This window comes from Emys orbicularis, chromosome 4 (assembly GCF_028017835.1).
Source record: "Emys orbicularis isolate rEmyOrb1 chromosome 4, rEmyOrb1.hap1, whole genome shotgun sequence".
NCBI classification, from domain to species: domain Eukaryota; kingdom Metazoa; phylum Chordata; order Testudines; family Emydidae; genus Emys; species Emys orbicularis.
The window spans coordinates 145644600-145672158 of NC_088686.1; the positions used below are offsets into that span (position 1 = coordinate 145644600).

The window sequence follows — 27559 nt, forward strand, 5'->3', positions numbered from 1 at the left end:
TCACAGTTCAGTGTCAGCAACAATGTGCTGTCTGGCTGAATGTCCATTTTTTGAGGATGCCTGTCCAGTCCCATTCTTCTGAGCCCCTCTGTTGAGATTTGGCTTCTCCTGCGGCTCGGAGTGCTCTTGGGAGGCCACGGTGATCCCTGTATTTCCCTGGCTACCGTTTTCAGTGTAATAGAGGTCTTCATCCTAAATGGGTACATAGATAACAAATGCAGAGTTAGCAAAAGGAAAGGATGGACAGCAGCCAGCTTAGATGCCAAGCAGGAGCTGCAAGGCTGTGAACACCTGCATGGCACATAATAGCAGCAGGCAGGGATACCAGCTTCTGTCAACAAGTAGGAGGTAGGATACAGGCCTGAACTGTGGCATTGCAGTACTAGGGTTAGGCCCAGTCAGAGAGTTATTTCTTCTCAATGACCTAAAAAGCAGAACACCCTGGTTTTTGTGCTGTTCAGATAAACAGGACTAGGCTCTGCCTTCCTTGGGAGTTTGCACACCCAGCCCTGGTTTCTCCAGCTCTATTTTCCACATGGGTCAGGTAGGAAACATTTGGAATATATCCTTTCCTATCTTCAGCCTGCAACTCAGATAAGCAGCTTTCAGTAATGAGATAGCAGGGGCTTAAGCCACACATTCGACAACTTAAATTTGGATACATGTGGTGGTCTACACACACACATATTATTATTACCCAACTAGTCAAGTGCATTAAGAAGCAGAGGCAGGTTTCACCTGCCTCTGAAGCAGAAGGTACGAGACAGTGTTGTAGATCAGACTAGTTGGACCACTGCTCTTGTTCTGCTGTGACAGCTCTGAAGGCCCTAAGTGCAGCAGATCTGACAATAAGGCCAACGAGAGCCAGGGGCATGGGGCTGTAGGTGAAGTACACTTGCCAATAGAGTGTATCAGGAAGGAGATGCAGGCTGTCAGAGTCTGAGGCCCTCTATTTGCCCACAAAGCCATGTACAGCATAGGCGGCAGGAGGGCAAACTTCCCACCCACACAGTCCCCTCCCAATATGCCTCAGTCCTGCCCTGGAATGGATATCTCTTACACATAAGTGGAGTTCAGGATCTATGGCCCAATTTACTTTTTGGCTTCTTTGCTGAAACTGTCAACTGTGGTGATGGTGGTGTTTGTGATGGAGACACCTGCCCACTGGAAACTGGATTAAGATCACCAGGCTTATTTAACATAGGGAACACCAAATCACCATTAGATACCAGTGACTTTCAGTCACTGCCAAGCTGGGCCAGGAGGTTGGATCCAGTGCCCTAGAGGTGACAAGCTCTGTATCGCATTACCAAGCCCCTGACCATATCATCCACTATACATGCACTGTCATTTGCATTCATGCATTTGGCAGGATCCATCCCAGAATACTGAACTCTATTAGCCTCCCACTGTATAACTGCACATGTGCAACTAGATGAACATGCTCTGACTGCACTTCATAGAAAGATTCAAGTCTCCATAAATCAGTGATAAAGGAGGAACCCCCGGAACTCAGCAAAATCTGTAAGAGGAAAAATATATATAGGAAAATATTTTCTTTCTTTCTTGATATTCTTTATTATCCCCATTTGTTAAATGGGGGAAACAACCTTTATTACAGCATAGATACAAGTCAGATGTATAATTTGATTTTTAAATGTAATGATTGAAGAAAAGTATTTCATTTTCAATGGCAAATTCACAAGCTTTCAGAGTCTCTGGAGGAGTCTTCCCAGATGAGTTCTTACTGCCAGGCAAAAAAAAGTGTTAGACCTGGAAGTGATAGGGAGCAAAGGGTAGTTATCCCCAAATGAACAGTCACAGAATATTTAATATTAGAGAGGAAGAGAGATTTCCTTTCACTCTTCATGATCTGGGCTCTAGCACAACTGTTTATGCCTCTCTTATCTCCATCTCCCCACTCACCACTCTCAGGCTGGATCAGTCACAGGCTCACCAAGTTTTCAGTTTCCCTGTCGGCCTGCCTGTAGTGGCACTTGTTAGGGGGCTTATTTTTTTACCCTCTTACTTCCCTGGTCCTTCTTGCATGAACAGAGAGCAACAATACTCTAAGCCCCCTAACATGTTGACTAAATTTCCTTTTACATGTTCTAGGCTCTTTCCTTTCTCTGAAGGTAATAAAAATATTAAAACAAAATTGTATTCCTAACAGCCCAATAGCACCTTATTTTTATGTAACTAGTTTAAAATGTAAAAATGTGACCGTTCACTTCTCAGCTTATGGCTGCCTCTGCTGCTTAGTCAAAGGCCTTACTTAACCTAAAAACAAAGCCTCAGGCTGTCCCTTACACTTACAAAGAGTAATTTTAATTCTTTCTTTTATACCTCTATAACTAGCTAAGTAATAAGAATACACCTACATTCTTAAAGTATAGGCCTTTACAAACAGGCCTGAATATCTATATCCTAACAGTACTCAAAGCAACAAGCCGTCTTGTCGCACCTATTGATACATTCATAAGCTATAGGCAACTTGTACAGAACATAAGCGGAGCCTCTCTCTCCCCCCAAACAGAGACTGTTAGTGGCGCTTAGAGGTCTTTGGCAGTGGGTCACTCCCTTAGAGAGCTTGTGACTCAGTTGCATTCCCTCCTCCGCATTCCTCCTGTATTTTGGTTTCTCTCTACTTGTTGTTTTGCCAGCTATAAGCACTAACCAGCCTCTCTCCCCTGGGGCTCCAACTCCGTCGTTTCATAAGGAAGTATCCAGCCAAACTCAGAAACGCCAGCAAGAGTCCAGATGTGACCAAGGCAATCAGCGTGTTCCGGGGAATGTTCTGGTGGCGTCCAATACTCTCCAGTTGATGGGATTTTATTCCAATCTGGAAATATACAAACAGAGCCAAGAGTCTCATAAACAGGAAACTCGTGCATGCACATCTGCTGAGAGCACTCCATATTTTAAAGACACAACTTTGTCTTCCACCCCAGTTCTTTTTAAATATATAAACAAACTATATATATATATATATATATATATATATATACACACACACACACACACACACACACACACACTGTATAAACACACACACACTCACAGGGCTTGACCCATCTCCCAAGGAAACCAGTGGAAAGACACTCATTAGCTTCAGTGGGAGTTGAATCAGAGTGTTAGAGCCAGGCTGACAGCCCCCAAGTCCAAGATTCTCCCTCCCCAGGTCAGCTACAGCACAGGCCAAAGCAGTGCAAGCTTTCCCCACACTGCCCCACCACCGTGCCTTACCCCTGACCTGCAGGTACCAACTCTAGGGGTAAGAAATCCACTGGGCATTCAGTCCTTGGCCCCTCTGCTGAGACTGACAACTTTTCTGGATGAGAAGCAATGCAGAAGCACAGTTTTGTATAATTATTATTCTCTCCATCTCCTGGACCCTGGGTTGTGCACTCTGCTGAGCCTACGCACCCAGGATTGAAGGACCTCACAGCTCATTTGCATTCTAAGCATCCTCCTCAGTACCCCGCGTTTAGCTCCCCTAAAAGGAGTTTTCGCCCACCATGAGAACATTGAGACTTAGAGCACAGATGCAAGAACTTAGTTCATGTTTAGCTGCTGGGTGCCATTTTTTACAGGCACCTGGAGTTCAGCTTTACAAGGTATTGCGACCTCAGTGGTGTATAGGGAAGATTAATGTCAGTATGGCACTTTGAAGAGTTATTATTGGTACCCAGGTCCTTTAAAAAAAATACTACAGTACATGACAGTAATCATCCAAAGCACTGCAGCATACAGTAGTGATACCGGAGGACTCTGGTAATGGTTGTAGAATGCTATAGTGAGCGTGTGCATATATACACACACACACACATATATATATACACACACACACCCTGAATTTTCAGAAGTGACAAATGATTTTCGGTGCCCAACTTGAGACACATTACAAGGCCTTGATTTTCAGAGGGTGGATGCGCAGCTGTTTCTAAAAATCAGGCTCCTGTAAAGAGCCTCAAGTTAGACACCCAAAAATCACTAATTACTTTTGAATATTTAGCCCCCCCCCTTTTTTTTTAAATAAGGGATACACTGGCAATGGGTATTTCATACATATTTTGAAGTAAATAAAGTAATAAGAGATTCTGCTACTGGGCTTAGAAAACACTTGATAGTGACTTCAGAAAGTTCATGAAAAAAGAACAGGAGTACTTGTGGCACCTTAGAGACTAACAAATTTATTAGAGCATAAGCTTTCGTGGGCTACAGCCCACTTCTTCGGATGCATAGAATGGAACATATATTGAGGAGATATATATATACACTTACAGAGAGCATGAACAGGTGGGAGTTGTCTTACCAACTCTGAGAGGCCAATTAAGTAAGAGAAAAAAACGTTTGAAGTGATAATCAAGATAGCCCAGTACAGACAGTTTGATAAGAAGTGTGAGAATACTTACAAGGGGAGATAGATTCAATGTTTGTAATGGCTCAGCCATTCCCAGTCCTTATTCAAGCCTAAATTGATTGAATCTAGTTTGCATATCAATTCCAGCTCAGCAGTCTCTCCTTGGAGTCTGTTTTTGAAGTTTTTCTGTTTTAAGATAGCCACCCGCAGGTCTGTCATTGAATGGTCATTCAATGACAGAAAAGCTTCAAAAACAGATTCCAACGAGAGTGCCACAAGTACTCCTGTTCTTTTTGCAGATACAGACTAAACACGGCTGCTACTCTGAAACCTGTCAGAAAGTTCACGGTCTTCCCAGAGGGAAAATGCTGAAGTGATTCTGGTTCCAGGATCCCTAAACAGATGTGGCTTCTGGTTAGGTCTGCAAAGCCTCAGGAATTCCCTGTCAGAAGATTTCTACAGGATGAGTGTAGGGCTGCCATCTGTTCTGGTTTTCCCAGGATCATCCATTTTTGAGGTAGCTGTCCCAGGAAATCTGCAAGGGTGCTCAGTACGCACTGTCAGCTGTCCAGTTTTATGGGGTCAGGATCATCCCAGAAATGTCCTGTTTTATGTACCTCAGAGGTGGCAACCCTAGATGACTGGCTCATTCAACATTTTGAGCCCCTTTTGTACCAACCTGTGTGTTGCAATAGAATATGGCAACATTCTTTGAAGTGCCACCTTGTTAGTATCGGAGGACCTACAAGGCACCATCGGAGGTGTATTATTCCTCACGTACCAGGGACATAAATCAGTGCTTAGATCAAAATATGTTTAGAGCACATAAACAATTTGATTAGTACAGACAGTGAAAGATCCCCTTGTTTCTCCCCAAAACAGATACAGCCTAGTAAGCCTCCTCTACACATTGACTGACCTCTGACCACCTCTAGGGAACAAAGGGGTTTGATCTCTACAGCCCATTGGTGTCTGTGTCCTGTGACTGCCAGCCAGAATGCCCATTAAAGTGGCGTGGTGCTGTGAATACCTATGCACTGGTATCTGGACTGAAACCATCTTATTTACATTTGGTCACCAAATGCCCCTGAGATAGTGACAGTTTTCAGTTACCACCAACCTGGGCTGGATTTGAACTATCAGTAAAAGACTACTTTATCCTAGCCCACAAAGCCATCCAGTCTCCCATGCTTAACTCGCTTAAAGCATTTACCTTAATTAGATCAGACTGCCGTTCTTGGAGGAGCTTTTCTATTGCATCTGCATCTGCAGTTTTCAAAACAGAAAGGTTGTGACACAAATGCCAACAAGTCAATACCTGCAGTTTACATCAGTTATTGAAGAGACAAAGGAGAAGCTGTGAACTCTCCACTCATTCTGCAGGAAATGCTGTGACTCAATATAAGCCAAATAAATCTCTGGTTAAACTCACTTAATAGAGAAAGGAAAACAACAGTTACAGAGCTGATATGTTCTCTGAGAATTCTGCTTTCTAGTCTGTGCTTTAGTGTTAGTTTTTCTAGCATATGTTCAGATACCCCCAGCTCTGCCTCCACAAACAAGTCATATATCCCCACCGCCCACCAACAGTTAACCTCCCTCTTTCCCACAGAAGTCCCCACTTTCCTTCCTATCCCCCATATACAGACACAGTGATCACCACAAAATCCAGAGACATTGGTTCCACTAACCTTTCATGCCAGCCTGAATGAGCAGCATGCAGGAAGGATCCACCTCAGATTTGGCGAGTTCAATGTGGCATGGGGGAGAAGAGAAGTGATTGTAGGGTGAGGTTGTGTCACAAATCACCATACTTAAATTTTCTCCCTTTGTCTTTCGAAAATTATTCTGCAAAATTTCCAGAAAGAAAGAGTTATTAAAAGAAACCAGACAAACCCACAAATGATCTCCCTCAATGATATCTAAAATATATCACTAGCTTGTGTTATTGTTATCAATCTATCATTTATATTGCAATAGTGCCTAAGGCCTTCTTACTAGATCTGGACCCCATTGTGCTAGGCATTGTACAAACATATACCCAACACCAGTCTAACATCAGCTCAAACTGGGAAGCAGTCTGATCCAACAGACTGAGCAATGGACTGGGAGCCAGGGACCACAAACACCAATTCTTCCTCTTCCACTAACTTATGTGACCTTGGGTGAGAAATGTCACTTCTCTGTGCCTGTTTTCCCATCTGCCAAATGGGAATTTTGATACTTACCCACCTCACAGAACAATTTTATGCTTGTAAAATAAATTTTAAATATTAACAAAATTTTAAAATTTTATTTTTACCAAGCCTAAATTTGGGGTCTAAGGTGCTTAGGTGTGTCCCTTTAAATCTCAGAATGAGAAAGAAGCCAAGGGAGCCTTTATTGTTTTGAAATTGAAGGCACTGTCTGCCCCATTGTCATCAACTAGGAGAAGAGGGAAATAACAAAGAAACATTGGCCTTCCTGTTTAGGAAATGCATTTAGTATTTCTGATGGGTTGTTGATCAAAGACCGAGCAAAGAATAAAATCTTCTCACTTTGAGCATTAAAACGACCCCTCTACTTAAAAACAATAGTGACTTTTGGGTGGAGGAAGGGAAGAGTGGATTGCAGCTTTTTCCTCCTCTTGACCAACTTGTACACCAAACAGGATGGACCTTCTCCTGAAACCTGTGTACACACATACTCTGGATTGGGATTAGGGCTGGACTTTGCTAAAACAGGGTCACCATTTCTTAAAATACTCTATCATGGAGAGGGCTGGACAGCTCAGAGTGGCTGCTTAACACTTTCTAAAATCAGGCCCCTCAAATGTGTGTCACATTGGGGACCCAAAAGATGGAGGCACCAAAATCACTAGCCCAGTGGTTCCAAAACATTTTCCGTGCATGGCCCCATTTTTAGCTATATTGCTTCCCGTGACCCCAAACAGCATGGAGGATGCCATTTAAAAATGGTGTCTTCCATGCAGCATGACCTTGCATGCACCAGAGATGGATTATGGTTTTGTGAGGCCCTGGGCCAGAGCAAGTGGGCCCCTCCTTCCACCTGCAGTCCCCCCAACCCCTCTGCCCCCGTGACTCCTGCCAGGGAAATGGGGTTAGGGCATGGGGGCTTGATCCCCTCCCCTGCAGCACTCCTGCCAGGAAGCAAAGTTGGGGCGTGGGGGTTTGCCCCGCTCTGCCCGCCCGGCAACCCCACTCCCTGGCAGGAGCGCAGGCAGGCAGAGCGGGGCAAGTCCCTGAACCCCAACCCCGCTCCCCGGCAGGAGTGCCGGCTGGCTGGAGTGGATCCAGGTGCGAGGGTGCCCATTTTTCTGGGGGCCCCCCAATTGGCCAGGGCTCCTGGGCACAGGCCCCATTGGCCCAGTGGCTAATCTGCCACTGACATGCACATACGTGTGCAAGGTGATGCTGCATGGAAAGCACCATTTGGTAGAGCAAAATAGCCTCCTCCATGCGGTTTGACCCTGCATGTACAGTACATGTGACATCATGCTGTGTGGAGGACACCATTTTGTAAAATGCACACTTTGAATTGCCGCAGTCACATTGGGGTTGCAACCCAAGGTTTGGGAACTGTTGCATTAGTCACTTTTAAAAAACATTGGCCTAGCTAAGCGCCAAATAATACAAAACCTCCCAGTCACACCAGTAAAACTATTTATACTGGCTTGTTGTGAAAACAGAAGGTTTAAAACAACCAGTTAGTACTATTTCCATATAGTTTGTTTTGGGGTTGGGGGACTGAGATGGGAGGAAAGACCTGTGTATTTTCTTTTGTCTGCTGTGGAAAGAATGCTTGAGAGTGTTAGAGTTTCCTTTGCATTTAACAGAGACGGATACCAGATTATTGCATGCGTGCCTTGGGAAAGGCCAGCAGGAAAAAGGAGAAACGACTCAGCGCCCTCTATCTACTCTCCTCTCAGACAGTTATCTGGTTCCCAGGTTCAGCAGCTAACCCAGCTTGGAGGCCAAATAGTTTTTTCCATGCAATGATTAGTTAAGGGTGGAGGCATGAGGAGAGCCCTGCCATGGGATAAGGGTTTCTGGAAAAGCCATTGTTAAAACTGGTGTGGTTTAAAGCATTTCATATTTGGGGATTCCAAGTGTATGAGCAGTCAGCTGCGACTTGCAAGAGTAGCTAGAATCCAAGGGCAGAGGACATGTATCAAACATACTGCGTGATTTGCCCAAGGTCACATGAGAAGTCAGTAGCAGACGCAGGAATTGAACACCGAGTCCCAGTCCAGTGCCTTAACTTCAATACCATGCTTTAAAATTTATTTTTATTATTTTATTTTTAGTTTTTTAGATTTTCCAGCATTTCATTCAGTCCCAAGGGTGAGCACAATTAACAGGACTCATTTACTAACTTACCTTTAACTAAATACACCCAATTTCTTGGACAGTGAATCTCAACCAGAATATAGAAATATATAAAACCTCATATCTGACAATGCTGTCTGTTTACTGCCCACTAGATGGCATCTGTGTTTATGGTCACTCAATCCCATAGGGGTTTCAACATGAATTGTTGCTAAAATACTTTCAGCATGAATGTAAACAGGCAGAAATGCCAGTTAATAGGTAATTTACAAGGAAAAGTCAATAGAATAAGAATCTAGTTTTCCCCCCCCACCCCCACCCCTCCAAGTGATCTCAGTGTGGCTGGCTAGTGGAGGTAAAGTTAATCACTGTAATTTCACACCAGTCGGCAGTAGGGTGACCAGACAGCAAGTGTGAAAAATCGGGACGGGGGTGGGGGGTAATAGGAGCCTATATAAGAAAAAGACCCAAAAATCGGGACTGTCCCTAGAAAATCGGGACATCTGGTCACCCGAGTCGGCAGTCCCACAAGATTCTTTACCATCTAGCATTTGTCTCAGGTCTTCACTTGCTGCACAGTGAGTTTATTCCCCTCCAACTGCACCTTAGCTGATCCTTCCCCATTAATCTCATCTTAGTTTTACAAATAAGTAATTGCGCTAACAGTTTCCAGCTGGACCAGTTCAAACAGACCTGGGATACCCTTCAAAGCCATTGAACTGGGGCAGTGAGGCCCAGGTTCCACTGTACCCCCCTCGTCTGACCCAATTTCCTCTCCATGCCAGCTGGCAGTAAGGGGAGAGGAGGATGGTGAGGTGGAGGAGAGAACATGTGCAGGACTGGTATAGGTGTGTGTGTGTTTGTTAATGGTTTGAAACAGGAGGAAACAAAGGAAGTTGAGGTGGCCCCAGGTTGCACCATGATGGAGGGGGACATGACTGAATTCCTCCTGGTGACTCTTGTTGTCTCCGCTGTGCTCAGTCAGCAGCAAGCAGTTTGCATTCCCCACCCCATGGGAATGGAGCACAAGCCGTAAATACCACACTAACACGCCAGGCACCATCAGCTTTGCTGGCCCCTTGTGCCTGTAAGTTTGACATGATGGTAAGAACCTGCCCCCAAGACCTCACACTGTTCCCACGCGGCTTTAAAACAAGTGGCCATTCAGCCTACCTGCATAGATGCTACTTACACATGTGTCGGGCTCACTGAGATGCAAGCAGATCACTCTGGGCTTCTTCACATGTTTAATATTCTGGCAAGCAAAGGTGTAGGAGGGCTAGAAAGTAAAACAAAATACTGCTGCATTTGTAAATTGCATAGGTACAGAGAGACAGGTCAGGACACATAGCTGCATCTCTCAGGCAAGTCTTTGAAGCTCCTAGATAACAGGCGTCTTTCTATTTCTATATTCAGAATGGTTGGGATTATGACCCCCAAACCCTATTTTATCATGGAGTTTTCCAGGCCACCTCTTGTAATTACACTGCAGAAGATGGAATGGGCAGGCAGTCTCTACAGAGCTGTTCTCTATATGACCTGCATGTATCCAGGTTCCCTGCATCCTGGCCCCTAGGTGTAGCATAACTGCACCAGCTCTGCTGTCTGCAGCCTTTACTTGGATTCAGCCCATTATGATTCACATCCTTAGGCTGAGGTTGCTTGCTCTGCTCCCCAGCTGGTTGCTAGTCCTTAAAAACGCTGCAGAGAAAGGTTCCAACCCCACCTCTCTGGCAATTCTAGCCCTGTAACATCTATTGCCAAAATAGCCCTATTGAACCTATCCCCTGTAGCCTGCTTGTCTCAAGATGAAAAGCATCATTGTGGTAATAGACATGCCCTCTGAAAAACTGTTTTAATGGCAAACCTCACTGTATCAGGAAGGCAGGACAGAGCAAGCGGGAACAGACTGAACTGCAGCAGGGAAGATGTAGCCAAAGGACATGAGATCACTATGGCTGGAGATACTCCAGACTAGGCTAGAAATTCATCTATTGGGGATAGTTTGGGGAGAGTGAGAACAATTCTGCAGCAATGTCAGAGGCAGCCCACTATAGGTTCCTTGCAGCCCAAAGAAATCTATGATATGCACTGCCCTACCAGCCGTTCCACTAGAAATGTGTTTGTATCAGTTGCTGAATCCCTTATAACACACTCGTCAATCCGAGAAGTGTGTCTGGTCTGATGATGTGCTATATTTAGGCATTCTGGCAAGGGGTCCCATGAAAGACAGCGCCAACCAGTAACCCCTGGCAATTCTCTAATGCCTTCAGGGGATCTCAGAACCATTAATGAACATAGCCTCAGAGCACCTGAGGGATAGGGCAGTCTCATTAGCCCCATTTCACAGAGAGGGGGGAAGTGACCTGCCCAGTGTCACAAAGGGAGTTTTTGGGAGGGCTGGGAACAGAATCAAAGTCTCCTGACTCCCAGTCCTGTGCTCCAGCTACAAGGCTCTCCCGTATGTGTGCAGCACTGGATCTGGTTTAACACAGCATGGTACGAACAAACCACGGCTTCTGAAGAAAGTCTTCAGGAACAACATGCTCACCATAGCTCATCAAATGCATAGTCAAGCACTTCCTCCTACCTTCACTGTGCTACTAGGTGGGGGTCCTGTGGTAGCTGAGTGGGAAGTTTGCTCTGTGAGGACAGTAGTAGTGGCTGTCGAAACCATTTCCAAAGTCATGGCTTGTGCTGTCGTACTGAAAGGAGCATGTGATGTGTTCGGCTGTGAATCGGGAGATGTTTTCACTGACACTGACTGGTCTGACACATCCGTGTGTGCTTGGGTGGGTCCTGCGGAAGTCGCAGGGCTGGTGTCTTCAGTCACTTTGGTCATTTCAGTAGTACTTGCTTTTCCTACATGGAAAAAAATAGGAGTATGCTTAAGGCCTCTCGAATCAAAGCTTGTCATTGTAGTGACTAAACTGCAATATAGATTTGTTATAGCCAGTGGTACTAGAATGTATTATCGGCTGTAGAAAACATGCACATTAGATTTGCTTCATAGTTACCTAATTGTTACATGCACTTATAAGCTGCTTACAGTAGGCTAATATTCTGTGTGTATTCTACAACAGTGTAACGCTGCTATTGCCTGGCTCACCCCCCAACGCTGACCTCCCCAGTGCCACCCCTGCCTTCTCACTGCACTCAGAACCCTCAAACAAATAGATCTGTTGATTTAAAAAAAAAAAAAAAAAAAAGGAAGAGTATGTGTCTCTTTTTAAGATCCTTCAGCTTGAATCCCCTCAAGCCCCTGTCCTATAGCAGAAAGGCAGACATCTTACCTTTAAAGATGCTGTATGCAGAACTCAGAAAGGGAGCACAGAGACATGTGAGATAACCAGGGCATCTGATCATTATAGTTTAGCCTGCCTGAAGTCCCAGATCTAGTGATCAGACCGCTCCTCCTAAGCATTCACTTTAAAGCAAAGATGGGTTCAAGCTGCAAGTCTTGGATCTAAATCCACACTTCTCTAAAGAACAGAGGTGAGTGGATTTGGGTCCACTATAAAGATAGGAGCTGGAAGCAGCATCTGGAATACTGAAGTATTTCAGGAGCCTGGGGACAAGTTGGGGTTCACATCCGTGGTTCCATACTGGACTCATTTCTAAAATATCATTTTGGTTTAACCATGAATTAAAAGCCCATTTCGATGAGACAGCCTGTTCTAAATCATCCTTTGGGTGCCTGCTTAAAGCAAGTTTCACTTTCACATCTTGTAAATTCAATCACTAAAGCACATCAGCAAATGGAAATTGCAGAGAGCATGGAGAATAATTAGCAAGTTCAAATCAATTTCCCATACCTTCTGGTGTTGGTGAAATAGTTTTAGGCTCCATCGTTTCTGTGAGAGTGACAGTTGTTATTGCTGGTGTTACACTGGTGATAGTAGCATTCATCGCTGAAGGTGAGGTAGTGGCTGATGAGCTGTGGTTGTTTCCACCAGAAACTTTATTGTCTGGGGGGGGGGGGGGAAAGGAGTGTTAATTTATAGCTAAAAAGCACTATATGGCATCTGTTCTAAGAGATGCAGACTGACAGGACTCTGATATTTCAGTCACATGCAACATGAGAGTCCCTTTCTGAGAAGAAATAAGTATGATTTTTGCAATGTTTCTTTTGTTTGTTTGTTTGTTTTTACAAGGGGGTTGGGTTTGGTTGCTTCTTTCCCTTTTCTGTTTGAAGGCTTCTGATCCTTGGGCTGCCCTCTTGGCACTGACTGTTCTTTTGACACTCGGATCTTGGGCAGCAGAGGAGGGAGGTTTAAGGCCCCCCCATCCCACACAGATACACACTGTCCCCTAGCCTTCATGAAAGGATGACAGACACATAGACTTTAAGGCCAGAAGGGACCATCATGATCATCTAGTCTGATCACCTGCACATAACCCACTCCTGTTATAGACTCATAACCGCTGGCTGAGTTACTGAGGTCTTCAAATCATGGTTTAAAGATTTCACGTTACAGAGATTCCACCATTTACACTCTTTTAAACCTGCAAGTGACCCACGCCCCATGCTGCAGAGGAAGGCGAAAACCCCAAGGGTCTCTGCCAATCTGACCCAGGGGAAAATTCCTTCCCGACCCCAAATATGGAAATCAGTTAGACGCTGATCATGTGGGCAAGACCCAGCAGACCAACACACCCAGGAAAGAATTCTCTATAGTAACTCAGAGCCCTCCCAATCTAGTGTCCCATCACTGGCCATTGGAGATATTTGTTACTAGCAGTCGCAGATCGGCTACATGCCATTGTAGGCAGTCTCATCATACCATACATACTCTCCATTAATTTATCAAGATCAGTCTTGAAGCCAGTTAGGTTTTTTGCCCCACTTCTCCCCTTGGAAGGCTGTTCCAGAACTTCACTCCTCTGATGGTTACAAACCTTCATCTAATTTCAAGTCTAAATTTATTGATGGCCAGTTTATATCCCTAAACCATTCCCTTCCGCAACAGGATCACTGTACCAGGACTGTCCTGGAGATTGACCACCACTGAGCAGCCCCATGCCACCTTGTGGAAAAGGCAGAGGTCTCTCTAGTATCCTCTGTTAATTATTTGGCTTTGGAAACATTTATTATTTATTCTTTAAAGGGGAGAAAAGGGATTTTTAATAGCTCTTTTCACAAGTAGACAGTTCTTTTCCTTTCCAAAAAAGCTTAACAGCCTTATAATTCATATGGAAGAAATTCAGAGACCAGACAATCGAACTGGGGCATATCAAAGGCTCAAATGTTAATCTAGTCTCTGTTTGCAACTTTAAACAAGAATGGAGCAGCAACTGGACATGCTGGTCCTGGTCCTACATTAAGCCCATGGGAATACAGGAGTCCAGCTGTGCAGAGCTCAGTGCAGGACTGGACTGTACACTGGCCTAAATTAATAGGTTTGGGAGGAAAGATTCAGCATTTGAAAAAGACCACGTTTGTGCTCTAGGAAAAATAAATGGAAATTTCAAATATATTCACATTATTGCAGGTACAAACTCCTTCAGGGCTTGATCCAAAGCCCAGTGAAGTCAATAGAAACATTCCCAAAGGCTTTGAATCAAGTCCTTGTTGACTAGAGATGTTGCATCTCTTTGAGGTAAAATGGAACATTTAGAGAATCATCAAATATTCTAATGTAAAAGTTCGTATATTTCGTAGTAATCACATGATGTGAGATAAATATGCCACCTTTGACTTTGCTTATGTGATATCTGAAGCAAGCCTTAAACATTGTTGAAGACTTTTTTCCTCCTGTTTTTCATGCTATTTTATTCCTCTCTGGAAACCTATTTCTGTTTTCCACAAACTGGTTCAATACCTACTTCACATTCTATGTGTTTTTAGATTCTTGTAAAAAATACATTGATTGTCGCATTAGTTTCTATCCAGTAGTGACTGAACTCTAAAACTTGCAAGATAAATTATTTCACCATTATTCATTTTTTCAGAACCTAACAGAGATATTAAGTTCTTTATCAGCTGCTGAGTATTCTAGCCCTGATCCATCAAAACACTTAAACTTGTGTTTAACTTTAAGCATGTACGTAAGTCCCATTGAAGTCATGCTTATGTATATGCTTAAAGTTCAACAAATGCTTACTGTTGTTCTAAATGGGAATATTTTCCTGAACTGGAGCCTTAGTGCTTTGCTGCAGTGGGCCCATAATGCTCAGCCCCTGGGAGGATTGAGCCCTAAATCACTTTATGGGATTGATTACAGAAATGGGCTTAATCCATGCTGTTGTCAAGATAAATATAAAGGAAATATTTTACAATCCAGATTAGGTAATAGACCCTTTAAGAAAGAAAACTGACCCTTGTCTTGTAACTTCATTAGATGAAAATTGCCAACTGTTGATACTGGAAATTCTAAAGTCTGAGTATAGGGTTATGTTAAGAAATATAATTTTGATTGTGTGTGCGCACATGGGAGAAATATTGGAATGCCGAGGAGTTGCCAGCTACACAAGCAAAACACATGAGGAGGTAGATTCAGAAGACCGTGTTGAGATGTCTCTGGCAAATGTTTGGGAGCATTTCAGTCCTCCACGATTCATGCCTCATGTGAATCCTTCATAATCTTGCACAACATACAGTCAGTATTGAGAAAAACTGGAAGGATTTTGTCATGAGACAATGAAATGATTGGAAAAGCATATAAAGAAGGGAGAGAAATTCATTGCAAATAAGAATGACACAAATGTTACAAGGAACCCACTACAAGACAGGCTTCAGGGGCAGGAATCGTATTTCAAGTACATCTTGCTAAAATAATAAATAAAATAATGAAAAGATTGATGTATGTGATGCCTTTCATTACAGGATGGAGTCGGATTAACCAGTTAGAACATAAAAGAGTGGGTGAACTGGGATTCAGTTTTCGCCTTGAGAGTGTATCTGATGGCGAACTGACACTACTCTCAGTCATAGGTAAAAGGCAGAGAAGAATTTTGAGGCCAATGTAAAACTTTCCATGGAAACCCAGAGAGAATTCTGCATAATGGGAGATAATATAGGAGGGCCTTACTACAGACTCCTGAGAATAGGCTTGGTACATACATTCATAGATTCTAAGGCCAGAAGAGACCACTGTGATCATCTAATCTGACCTCCACAGGCCAGAGAACTCCCCCAAAATAATTCCTAGGACAAAGCTTTTAGAATAAACATCCGATCATGACAATTAAAAAATGGTCAGTGATGGAGAATCCACCACAACCCCTGGTCCATTGTTCCAATGGTTAACTACTCTCAGTGTTAAAAATTTACACTTTACAATTTACTCTCAGTTTGTCTAGCTTCAACTTCCAGCCATTGGATTGTGTTATACCTTCCTCTGCTAGACAGAAGACCCCATTATTATATATTTGTTCCCCATGTAGGTACTCATAGACTGGAATCAAGTCACCCCTTAACCTTCTCTTTGTTAAACTAAATAGATTGAGCTCTTTGCGTTTCTCTCTATAAGGCAGGTTTTCTAATCCTTTAATCATTCTTGTGGCTCTTCTCTGAAACTTCTCCAATTTAGCAACATCCTTCTTGTAATGAGGGTACCAGAAATGGACACAGTATTCCAGCAGTGGTCACATCAGTGTCAAATATAGAGGTAAAATAACCTCTCTGCTCCTAGTAGAGATTCCCCTGTTTATGCATCCCAGGATTGCATTAGCTCTTTTGGCCACAGTGTCACACTGGGAGTTCATGTGCAGCTGATTAGCCACATAAAATACCACAGAATTCACGCAGCAGCACATTCCAGGGAGAAATCAAATATTTCATTTTAATAATCAGTTGGTGTATTCTAAACATAAAAAAACCACTCAACTGCCATGTCAGGATGGATAAAGGGTCCATCTAGTCTGCTATTCTGTCTCCAGTCAAGGCTTGATGGTTCAGAGGAAGGGATAAACCCCTAAAATATAGCTAATTATGCAATACACAGGGTAGTGTTCAGCATTAAACACCAACAATCAATTCTATGAGAGTAGCTTCAGAGTGCAGCCCCCCATCTTTGAGCTTCACAGACCTTTGGTTCATTACTGAAGTTCAATTCAGGCAAAGTCCTGCAGTCCACATAGGCTGAAAGGACGTTGACATTAAAGGCAGTATTGTTTGTATAGGGACTGCATGATTGGCCCTCACACTTCTAGCCAAACTGATCTGTTAATTCAAGGCCCTCATCCGGCAAAGAGAACTGCACAGTTAGACCCCTGAAACCACGTTCAATAAAGTTGCAGGATTGGAGCAACTTTGTGTCTATGGATTTACTGCAACTCTGCATCCTCATTGAAGAAAATGTTCAGGCTACATTCCATGGCATCAACAACATAGAGGAAACTCACAGCGACCCCGCACCCTGTCAGATATTTCACACACAGTTCATAGTCTTTCCAACGCATAGGGGCGGCATTAACATCTGAACACTTTGTGTACCTTTTCCTCCTCGTGCCTATGTTCAGAGTTTCCTTCATGTTGGCAGCCTTAGTATATGGAAATGGTTACAATGAGGTAACTGTGAAGTCTATCCTCCATCTGTACCCCCAAAAGAGAGCAAGTACACACAATGTTAACGGGCAGACCACAGAACAGCTGCATGCTCTCTCTTAACCCCTTGCTGGCAATGAAGAGGACCCCTGCTTTATTCATCTGGAGCAGCAAAAAGCACCTGATACACACAGATTGTACCAAGTCAACTGGTTGCATCTCCATGGTGCTTTCTCAAGTGCTTTGCATGTGCTAACATCACACCTTTAAATATTAGTCTATATGAGGCCTGAAAAGGTTTGTGTCATTTTAAAGATCTTCTCAGGAAGGGGAAGGTTTTCATAAAGAAGAGGAGGTATTTATGTGTAGATATTATCCCAACCAGTTATGTTCTCAAGAAAACTTATATCCTGCATTTTTACTTGTCTTCCAGTTAAGAAGAAAGCATAGATGACAATAAGAAATGTGAGAGGCATTTATTAGAAAACATAATATTGGGAATGTTAGCGTTAACAGTTTTTAGAACAGATACAGCCTGGAAACTGGCAGTGCAAGCTTTCTTCATATACAACATGCCTCAGACTTGCTCTGGAATGACTCCATCTAACGGCAAGAAGGAAGTTCAGTCTCCATGGCCCATTCTATTATTATCCTGTCTACTTGCCTGGGCCCAGATTTTCCAAAGAGCTCATCTCCTGTTTACTCACCAGAACAAGTACCCAGATTTTCAGGAAAGGTTACCATGCTGCATGTGCACTGGGTGCTGAGCACTTTTGAAAGTCTAGCCCCATGGAAGCCTACTGTGATACTCATTTTTCTGTATCCCACTACCAGCCTCTAAACTAACCATTCCCCCATGAAATGCACTTCCATGACACCTTAAAAGTAGAGATGGGACTGAATTGCAAAGCTCACATCCAAATCTGAATTGTTGCACTGTTCAGGGGTGTTTGGATCTAGGGTTTTGGTTTTGGCCAGATTTCTTTTTAAACAAAAGAGGTATTCTTTCCAGGAAGGAGCCCAATTCAAAAAAGTTAAATCACCGAGTTTTCCTGATAACAAATCACAACCAGGAGGTATGATGTCATGCCCAGAATAATAATTAATGTAATGTTAAATCTCTCCTTTTCACACGGCTTTGTGTTTACATGGACATCAGCAGGAAACTTTACCTCATTAGAATGACATAATTCCTTTTACTTGACTTCCCAAAGGGCCATAATCACCCAGACAAACACCTTTGAACTTTTCCAGATGTTTATAAAAATACAAGAGCTGTTTGGCCAAAATCTTTGCACCAACGTGTATCATAAAACAAGGACTGGATCTTCCTCCACCTTAATTTGCCTTTGGATTTGCTCAGTTTTATTATGACTCCTTTTCTCCCCTTGCCTCTCCAGCACATGCAACCATTTTAATACAAGAAGTATCAAAGTGTTTTGAAGCTGTAGGACTAAACAAGTCTCTAACAATGCAGATGGGAACTGGGATACCACGCCTAAGTGGCATTTGGCTAAAAATCTCAATCATTTATTGCACAGCACATTCTTATTAGTTTTGCAAAACTTGTGTGAATTTTATGAAGGACTTGAGAATTAAAGCCAAATGAAACTTTAAGCATGAAGCAATCAAAGTCTAGTAAGGCCAGCAGGGAAGGGAGTGATAACTTAGTTTGTGTGAGAATTCACCTCCAAATTAGTTGTAGAGGACACAATTTCACAAATATTTATTTTAGTCACCTTTTTACTACCCTACAACAAAAGAGTATCCATCCAGTACTTTGGACATCCTTGACAATCTGATAAAACTAATTAATAAACAGACCTGGCACTTATCCCAGATCAAATAAAATAACCCAGCAACAACATAAACACAACAAAACTTAATTGACTTACCCTCATCATCCACACCTGAGTTCTGCTCCAGTGCTACCCAACCCTACCCAACACCCATCTCTTTACAGTAAAGGAACAGACCCAGATCAACAAGGGGCAGTCTCAGCAGTTTGTATCCCATTTATAAGGCAGTTAAATACAGGATTTTCTTCCTCTCATCTGCATCTTCACAATGACTAATGTACAACCTGTGGAAGTAGCTGCCTCTTCTATGATGACAATACTAATTAGCCTTTATATAGTACACCTCATCTTCAAATCACTTGACAATCATTTTGTCAAGTTCATCTCTGCTTTAATACTTTAGACTTCAACTATTAATCCTTACAAAAACCTTGCAGGGTAGGTATCAGCCCAATTTTACAGATAGACAACTGAGGCAGAGCTTAAATGACACACAGCTAAAGCCACAAGGGCAGAACCAAAATGAGCACTTAGGAGTTCCTGGTCCTTTAAGGGTACGTCTACACCTCAATTCAACAGCTCCTTAGCTTGAGCCCCGTGACCTTGAGTCAGCTGGCATGGCCCAGCCACAGGCTTTTAATTGCAATGTAGACATAATCTAAGACTACACTTCTGCAGTCAAAGTATACAGGTACAGTAAGTGCATTGGGTGTCAGTAGGCTGTGATTCAGGACCTGGTCTGTTGGTCGGAATGGGGAAGCAGTGGAGAAAGAGGGCAGAACAGAACTACAACAGTGTGAGCCAGGTTTCAATGTTTGCCTTTCATTAAGCCAACAGCTACAATAAGCAGCACCTTTTGGGACTTTGAGCTACATTACTCATAAAGCTCTAGTTTTACTCCTCTCCGGCCATGTGGCAGGAATTCAAGTGGGTGGAGCTCCCTTTCCTCTGGAAATATCTGATAAAATCCCCTTTTTTTCCCCTTTTCCACACAGTCCCAGACAGGATATGGGTGTGGATCTGCAGTCAGGAATGACACAAAGAAAAGAGCAAAGAGAATGTGGGAAGGAGGAGGGTTGACAACTCAAACCATTACATCACTGCAGTCAGCCGTGAGCAGAGTCAGCCAATCAACACTTAACCCTGCTCAGTCAGAGCCAGTAAAGAGGGATTTTGCTTTGTCTTGTAGCCTGACTTAAGTTGGCTCTTAGATAAGCCACTGACCTTAGGAGCCCTATTTCTCAGGCAGCTTCTATGATGCTTGTGGCTTGTATATTTATGACAATCAGCCTTCTAGAAGAAGTTGAACCTGAATTATCGTTCCTCCTTGGCCTCACCAATTTTCAGCACTTAAACTCCTTTATTTTGCGGGATCTTGGTAAAAGAATAAGTACTTGAGGATGATCACATGCAGAAACAGGTTGACATATGAAGCATAGTGATGCAGCACCACACTCTTAGGTACAAACACATATAGTTTGCATGATGTACAAATACATACAGGGTCTTGCACTAGTGTACCATCTACAAGTTTTAATACACGCACTAATAGGACAATTCACTGCACTGTCCACCGGTAGTGCATACTTTCTAGCGTATATACGTCATCATTCTTGCAGTTAATATTGTAGCCATGTAAAAATCACGTAGAGCTGAATCTTGGCATACAGAAACGTTCCTTAAATGTCAACAAAGGTTTGGTTTGGGTTTGATTAAAGTCCCAGGCAAAAGTCTATTTTAAACTAACAGGTTTGCCCATCTCTAGTGATTCAGCACCATATTATGATCTCCTGATCTACCCCTTTGATGGTGTAGCTGGAATGTACAAACCAAAGTAACCCCCCCCCATCATTTTTAAAATGCACGTATCAGTTGTTTTTAGCACTTAAAAATAAACTAGAAAGGCCAAGTAGATATTGTGGACAAATATTTCCCACTTAGCAGCTTTCACTCAGAAGGATCCCAAGATATAATGCAAGTTATATTTACATACAGCACTGGCTGAAATGCAGCAGTTCCTGGGATACACAGCACCCTTGTACACCCTTGTGGGTAAGGGACATTTTGGCTTCTGACTCTAAGGCTATGTCTACACTACAGCCAGGATTGACGCTCCGAGATCGATCCACCGGTGGCCGATTTAGCGGGTCTAGTGAAGACCCGCCAAATCGACTGCAGATCGCTCTCCAGTCGACCCCTGTACTCTACCCACGACGAGAAGAGTAAGGTAAGTTGACCGGAAAATTTCTCCCGTTGACCCCCCGCGGTGTAGACCCTGCGGTAACTTGATCTAAGGTACGTTGACTCCAGCTACGTTATTCATGTAGCTGGAGTTGCATAGCCTAGGTTGACTTACTGCGGTAGCGTAGACATAGCCTTAGGCAAATGCTCAAATGAGAGGATAGATGGTTTTGAGGGGACTCAGGAGAAAAGGGTTCTACTCCTGCCTCTGCCATGGAGCCACTCTGTGACCGTGGGTGAATCACTTTGGGATTAATTTTCAGAAGTGCTCAGACGGTGTGGTTCAAAGGTTTTAAAACTCCATAGGTTGACATGGTGCTAGGAATGCATCCAACTAGCTCAGCTATGAAATGTAGCCCAGCTGCCAACTATCAGCTCACAATAGTATTACTTAGCTCTTACATAGTGCTTTTCATACATAAACGTCACACACTTTGCAAAAAGGTATCATTGTCCCCATTTTACAAATAGGAAATTTGAAGCATCAAGGTGAAATAACTTGCTCAAGGTAACAAAACAGGTTAGTGGCAGAGCCAGGAATAGAACCTTAAGTACAATATCTAAAATGTATGAAGAGCAGTTCTTGGAAAGACTATAAATTGTTATAGGAATAAACAGGGCCGCCCAGAGGGGTGGGGCAATTTGCCCCAGGCCCCGCAGGGGCCCCCATGAGAGTTTTTTGGGGCCCGTGGAGCGGGGTCCTTCACTCGCTCCAGGGGCCCCGGAAAACTCTCGCGGGGCCCGGGCCCCCGGAGCTTCTTCCGCTCTGGGTCTTCAGCAGCTGCGGGTCCTTCCGCTCTGGGACCCGCTGCCGAAGATCCCAGGCCCCCTGAATCCTCTGGGCGGCCCTGGGAATAAATCTGAATGATAGTTTAACATTTAGATTAGACAACTACTGAATCACTCCTTATTAGCCTTCAAGTAATGTGTTTCATGATTCTGGATTTGCTTTTACCCTGAACCTATTCTAATCTTACTTCAGAGTCTGAAAAGATATGGCAATACATTTTCCTTTGGAACAGCATAGAGCTGCTCTGTTTTCATTTACTATATGTCAGTGGGAAAGAGGGAATTCTTAGCTTGCTATATAAGCCAATTTGTACATAGCTCTTGAAAGGCATCCTTCTATTGTCTAGCACGGAAGTGGAGAAATGTTGCTGGGAAACAAGATTAAAAGCCAAGGGAGAGATCAACAAGGAAATTGATTAGGAGATGTTTGCTTTGTTAAAGTTGTGCATCTGAGCTGGGTCGTGACCCAGAGAGGTGCTGAACACCTACAGCTCAGAGGTCAGTAACAACTTGCAGGTCCTCAGAACTATGCAGGGACCTACATTTAACTATGACGTGACAGACAAATTGTTCCTTCCTTAATGAACATGATTTTAAACAAGTTGGGGACAGTCCTATTCCAGCACCATAGCAGACTAGGAAGCAAGGCGATGGAACATCTTCTAGTAGAATAAGTGCCTTTACATCACTACAGCACCTACCGCAGAAGGTGTGTCTTTCTCTCTCCCGATAAGCAACCTAGGTACTTATCTGGCCCATTGGAACAACATGAGTTCTGCATTATGTGCACATAGGTGCAAGAGCATGCTGAGTTGTAAATGCACAATTGACGTTACTGTTTTCTTATTCTAAAGAATATGTGAATTGTTTCACTCTCAATTGATGTTTTCATAGATATTATGGTACCAAATCTCAATTCTCTCTCTTTGGTAAAGATCCTGCTGCAATGCACGAAGAGATAAGAAACTGTTTATAACTAGTTCGGTGGTGTTGGGCGAGACAGACACGGTCTCCAGAGTTACTATCCATTTCCAGGGAAGGGAGATTAGCTTAGCTGTGGACTACGGGTGACTTGGTTGGAGGCTGCATGCCACTGACCCTTTGCTGACTGACCCATGGTACACAATAGAGTGATTTTGGAGAAGTCTGTCAGTGCATATGGGCATAAACTTTTCATATGGTTTGTGATTTTATTGCAATGTTAGAACTTGGGCAAATTTCAGTGAGAGGTTGGGCAAATTTGGAATGGGCTGGGGCCTGAATTTCAGGTAGAAACAAAGTGAAATTGGATGAGTTTGACCCCAAGCCAGGTGTTTTGGTTTGTTTTGATTTGTTTGGTGGTTTCTGTGACACTCTGCACCCCACATTCAGCATAGTAATATGATTATGATATAATTATGTGGCATCTTGTACAAGGTATGCCTTGTAAGGTATCATTCTAAAAGTCTTGAACATTATCTTGTTGGACTGTATGCAAAGTTATAGAATCATAGAATATCAGGGTTGGAAGGGACCTCAGGAGGTCATCTAGTCCAACCCCCTGCTCAAAGCAGGACTAATCCCCAGACAGATTTTTGCCCCAGATCCCTAAATAGCCTCCTCAAGGATTGAACTCACAACCCTGGGTTTAGCAGGCCAATGCTCAAACCACTGAGCTATCCCTCCCCCCTGAGTACATAGTTTTGCTATGTACTGTATGTGTTACTGAAAGATGTTGTGAAGTTGAAAACACCCACAGCTAGCCTTTCAGGTACCACAATGAAGAAGCTAGACAGTGCTAATGGCCCATCAGCAAAGACAACTGACCTTGGAAAAGGTTTATCCTCACCCGGGAACGTTTCAGCCAGCCTATGAGTAATGGATGCTATGACTCAGCAAGGCACGCAAGGGCATGTGACCAGACCACATGACACTGAACTACATTTTGGTACCTGTATTTTTCTACAAGCTGGGCTGGGGACTTAGCTTGGAACAAAGGGTTCCCACCATATGGAAAAACTATATAAGGTGGGGAGTGACATCACCTCTTGGCCTCACTCCCCCCACAAGAGAACTCCTGGAAACATCTAAGGATCAAAGACTGAACAGGGGAAAGTGCTGGTCCCAGGCTAACGGGATTTCTAGCCTGTGTATGGAAATTTGGTGAACTGCTTGTATCATCAGTAAGGGTGAGAGATTGCTAATTCAAATCTTATCTATCTAGTATATTAGGCTTAGTTTGCATTTTTGTTTATTTGATAGATAATCTGCTTTGAGCTGTTTGATATCACTTATAATCACTTTTAATCTATCTTTCTGTAGTTAATAAACTTGTTTTATCTTAACCGGTGCGTCTTTAAGTGAAGTGTCTGGGAAAATCTCAGCTTGGTTAACACAGGCTGGTTTTTCATATCTTTCCCATATCGAGTGGGAAGTGAACTATATTAATTAACTTGCGTTGCACTGTACAATGCAAGCTCATTCTGGGTTTATACTCCAGCAGGGGTGCAAGCCCAGGGAGCTAGGAAATTGTTGTGCTCCGTTATGAATCTATGAGAGGCTTAAGTAAGGCACTCAGGTAACTCAGTTGGGTGTGTGGTGCCACCTGCTGTTGTGTTGGGTGATAACAGGGCCTGGAGAGCTGGTTGAATCACCAGCAGAGCAGTGTGAGAGAGAGACCAGCCCCGCTAAATTGTTAGGGGGCACAGCGGTTCCAACGGCTCCCAGACTGCATCCCGGGGGTAACAACCTGTCACAGGTTCCCAGACCTTTATCTCCTCCTGACCAAAAAGGTTTGTTTGTATGAATCCCTGCAAATGACCAAATTTTGCACAGCACCTGCTATAAGTCTTCCTGAATGAAAATAAGGCCTTAGGAGCAGCTTACTGTGGTAACAAGTGACTAGAAGGGCTAAGAAAGGAGGAAGGGGAAACAACTTGTAGAATTAAGAGATGTGCAATAGAGCCTGTGCTTAGATGCTTGAAAATTGATGGCCAGAACCACTTCCTTTGCAGGAACTGGTTTTTAATATCATGCTACTGAGTTTATATATTCTTCTAGTTTGTGGACACCTGAAAAAGCTCATGTACTAGAAGCCAACAAAAAGGCAGCATTGTCTATGGACTAAGGTAAGTAACTAGGATATAGAACTCCTGGGTTCTGTTTTCACCTGTATAACTGATTCACTGTGGAACCTTGAGACATGTCACCTAGGGACTTATTTCACAGGTGCTAGGCACTCTCAGCTCCAACAGAAGTCAACGAGAAACACAAGTGTTCAGAATCTCTGAAAATCATGCCCTTAATCTCTCTGTGCTTTATTTTACTCTTATATGGAATGGAAATAATACTTTTCTATCTCACTGGGGTGTTCAGAAACTTACAGACTTGAAGGCCAGAAGGCACCATTATAATCATCTAGTCTGATCTCTGGCACATTCCAGGCCATAGAACCTCACACCCCTATTCTTGTAGTAGTGGGGCCACAGTCATTGGCTGAGTCACTGCAGTCCTCAAATCTTGATTTAAAGACTTCAAATTACAGAAAATCCACCATTTACCCTAGTTTGAATCAGTAAGTGACCCATGGCCCATTTGGCAGAGAAAGGCAAACCACCCCCAGGGTCTCTGTCAATCTGATTTGGGGAATTCCTTCTTGACCCTAAATATGACCATTAGTATGTGGGCAAGACCAACCAGCCAGACATGTGGGAAACTAATTAACTATTTGCAAAGCACTGCAATACCCTGTCCAAGTGCAGAGTATTGGCTTGGCTAATAAAAGGTATAATATTTTACAGTATGTGCATTTTCTCTCAAAGTCCATTGCAGGTACAAAATTAAAAAATAACCCACCCTCCTCCCCTCCGCCCCCAAATCCTATCACTTGATAATTTTGCCTTTACCTTTTTTCATCTCACAAGTGACTCAGATTTCTAATTCCAGAGGTATGCTGTTGCACAAAAGCCTTGCTTACCACACACCTCAGACTGTCATACAATGCTGAAACACACTTTAAAGGTTTCTTCATACTGCACTTTCTGTAAGTGCATACTAAAGGGTGAGATAAAATGGCTCAAACGAGCAATATGTCATGCCAGCTTGATAGAGGAGTGAACCTGATCCTTTTTGAAATATTAGCAATGAAACAAGAGACAGAAGAGCACAATGTAACTGATTATTTAAGAGGATCTACTATCTCACATTTCATTGATAAAGGGGAATATAAAGTAGGTTGGATACCTACAGGATCTTGGATGTTATTCTAATACAGCATATTCAGACAAAAAAGTCCCCTTATAATTTATTACACCAATCTTCATTAGTATTAAGATTTTTGGTTTTAGATTAAATACATCAAAAATCTATCAAAAAGTTAAATATTGCTTAAAAACAACAACTAAAAACCAACAAACAAAACATCCTACACAAAACAAAAACTTACACACCAAAAATCCTTAGAATTTCTCTCTTGCTCTCTTTTTTCCCCCCCTGGTGCTGAGTGTTACTTGTGGAATTAAGAAGGGTGGAGGATTCCCCATAGTCACAGAGAGTTCATCTGAGGAAGCAAAGGTTTTTTTGGAAGCGGGCAGTTTTTTTATAATACCAGGTGTTGTACTCCTGTTATTCTTGCGGATACAGACTAACACGGCTGCTACTCTGAAACCTGTAGTTACACTTGTTTTTTAACTAAGTGGTTAATGCCTATAAAATAATCATCACAAATTAGAAACCTCTGTCCTTTTAGGCTAATGCAGAGCAACAAATGACACACATTCATTAGAGGTACTCCGTACATTTACATCTTCCTTATAACATGGTTTCTAATGGGATGCTTTCATATCTTGGTTCCCAACTCTGCTTAAAGCTGTAATAATTCGTGTTCAGAACACTCATTTTTGGCTGTTTTGGGGAAAATGGACTGGGGAAGTGTCCTTCCTCTACATATAATGTCCTCAATATAATGCTCTCCACATAAATCTGCTCCAATTTTATTGAACATACATTATATCACACTTAGAGTACACTCACTCTTTTCCCTACCTTGCTATCCAAGGAGCAGTAGTACAGAGAGGTATTTCCCTGTTCATTATTTCGCCTCCACCACCACCCCCCAGCTACTCTATTTTGTGCTTAACGCATTTAGTAGCCATAAATGTAGCCTTTTTATGTTTAATACTCACCCATCAAGCTCAGAACATAGAACATTGTCCAGAAAAGCTGCTTCCTCTTCATTGCTTTTAAACTCCCCAGTAACAGCATCCCTGCTGATTACTTACAAGCAAAAGTGGATATTACTTTAGTACTCTTGGGTTTTTAAGTTCTGCTGCAGCTCTGTTGAGACCGTGTGCAGCTCCCCTTTAGTTCAAATCTTTGAGGCCAGTAACATATGGGGTGGAATTCCCTTGCACGGGTTATGCTTGTGGTTCCAAATTATGAGGTGGAGTTTGTCCAAAGCGTGATCTAGCTTTAAATAGTTCTTAGCAATCTCACTATCACATTGTTAACTTTTTCCCCTCCCCTATATCCTTTTTTTTTTTTTTAAAACATGACATGCTTAACTCTTTCATGG

General features: G+C 43.0%; 1 protein-coding gene across 1 annotated transcript; it reads right to left on the reverse strand.

Annotated features, from left to right (window-relative positions):
- Window positions 1-27325, reverse strand: CD34 (CD34 molecule). Its single transcript, XM_065404444.1, has 8 exons — window positions 27171-27325; window positions 12507-12659; window positions 11282-11553; window positions 9884-9970; window positions 6055-6211; window positions 5577-5629; window positions 2678-2842; window positions 1-192 (listed from the first exon to the last, which is right to left on the reverse strand). Exons 1-8 carry the CDS (start codon window positions 27247-27249, stop codon window positions 1-3), a joined length of 1158 nt encoding a protein of 385 aa, XP_065260516.1. The 5' UTR covers window positions 27250-27325.
- Window positions 27326-27559: the final 234 nt, after the last annotated feature.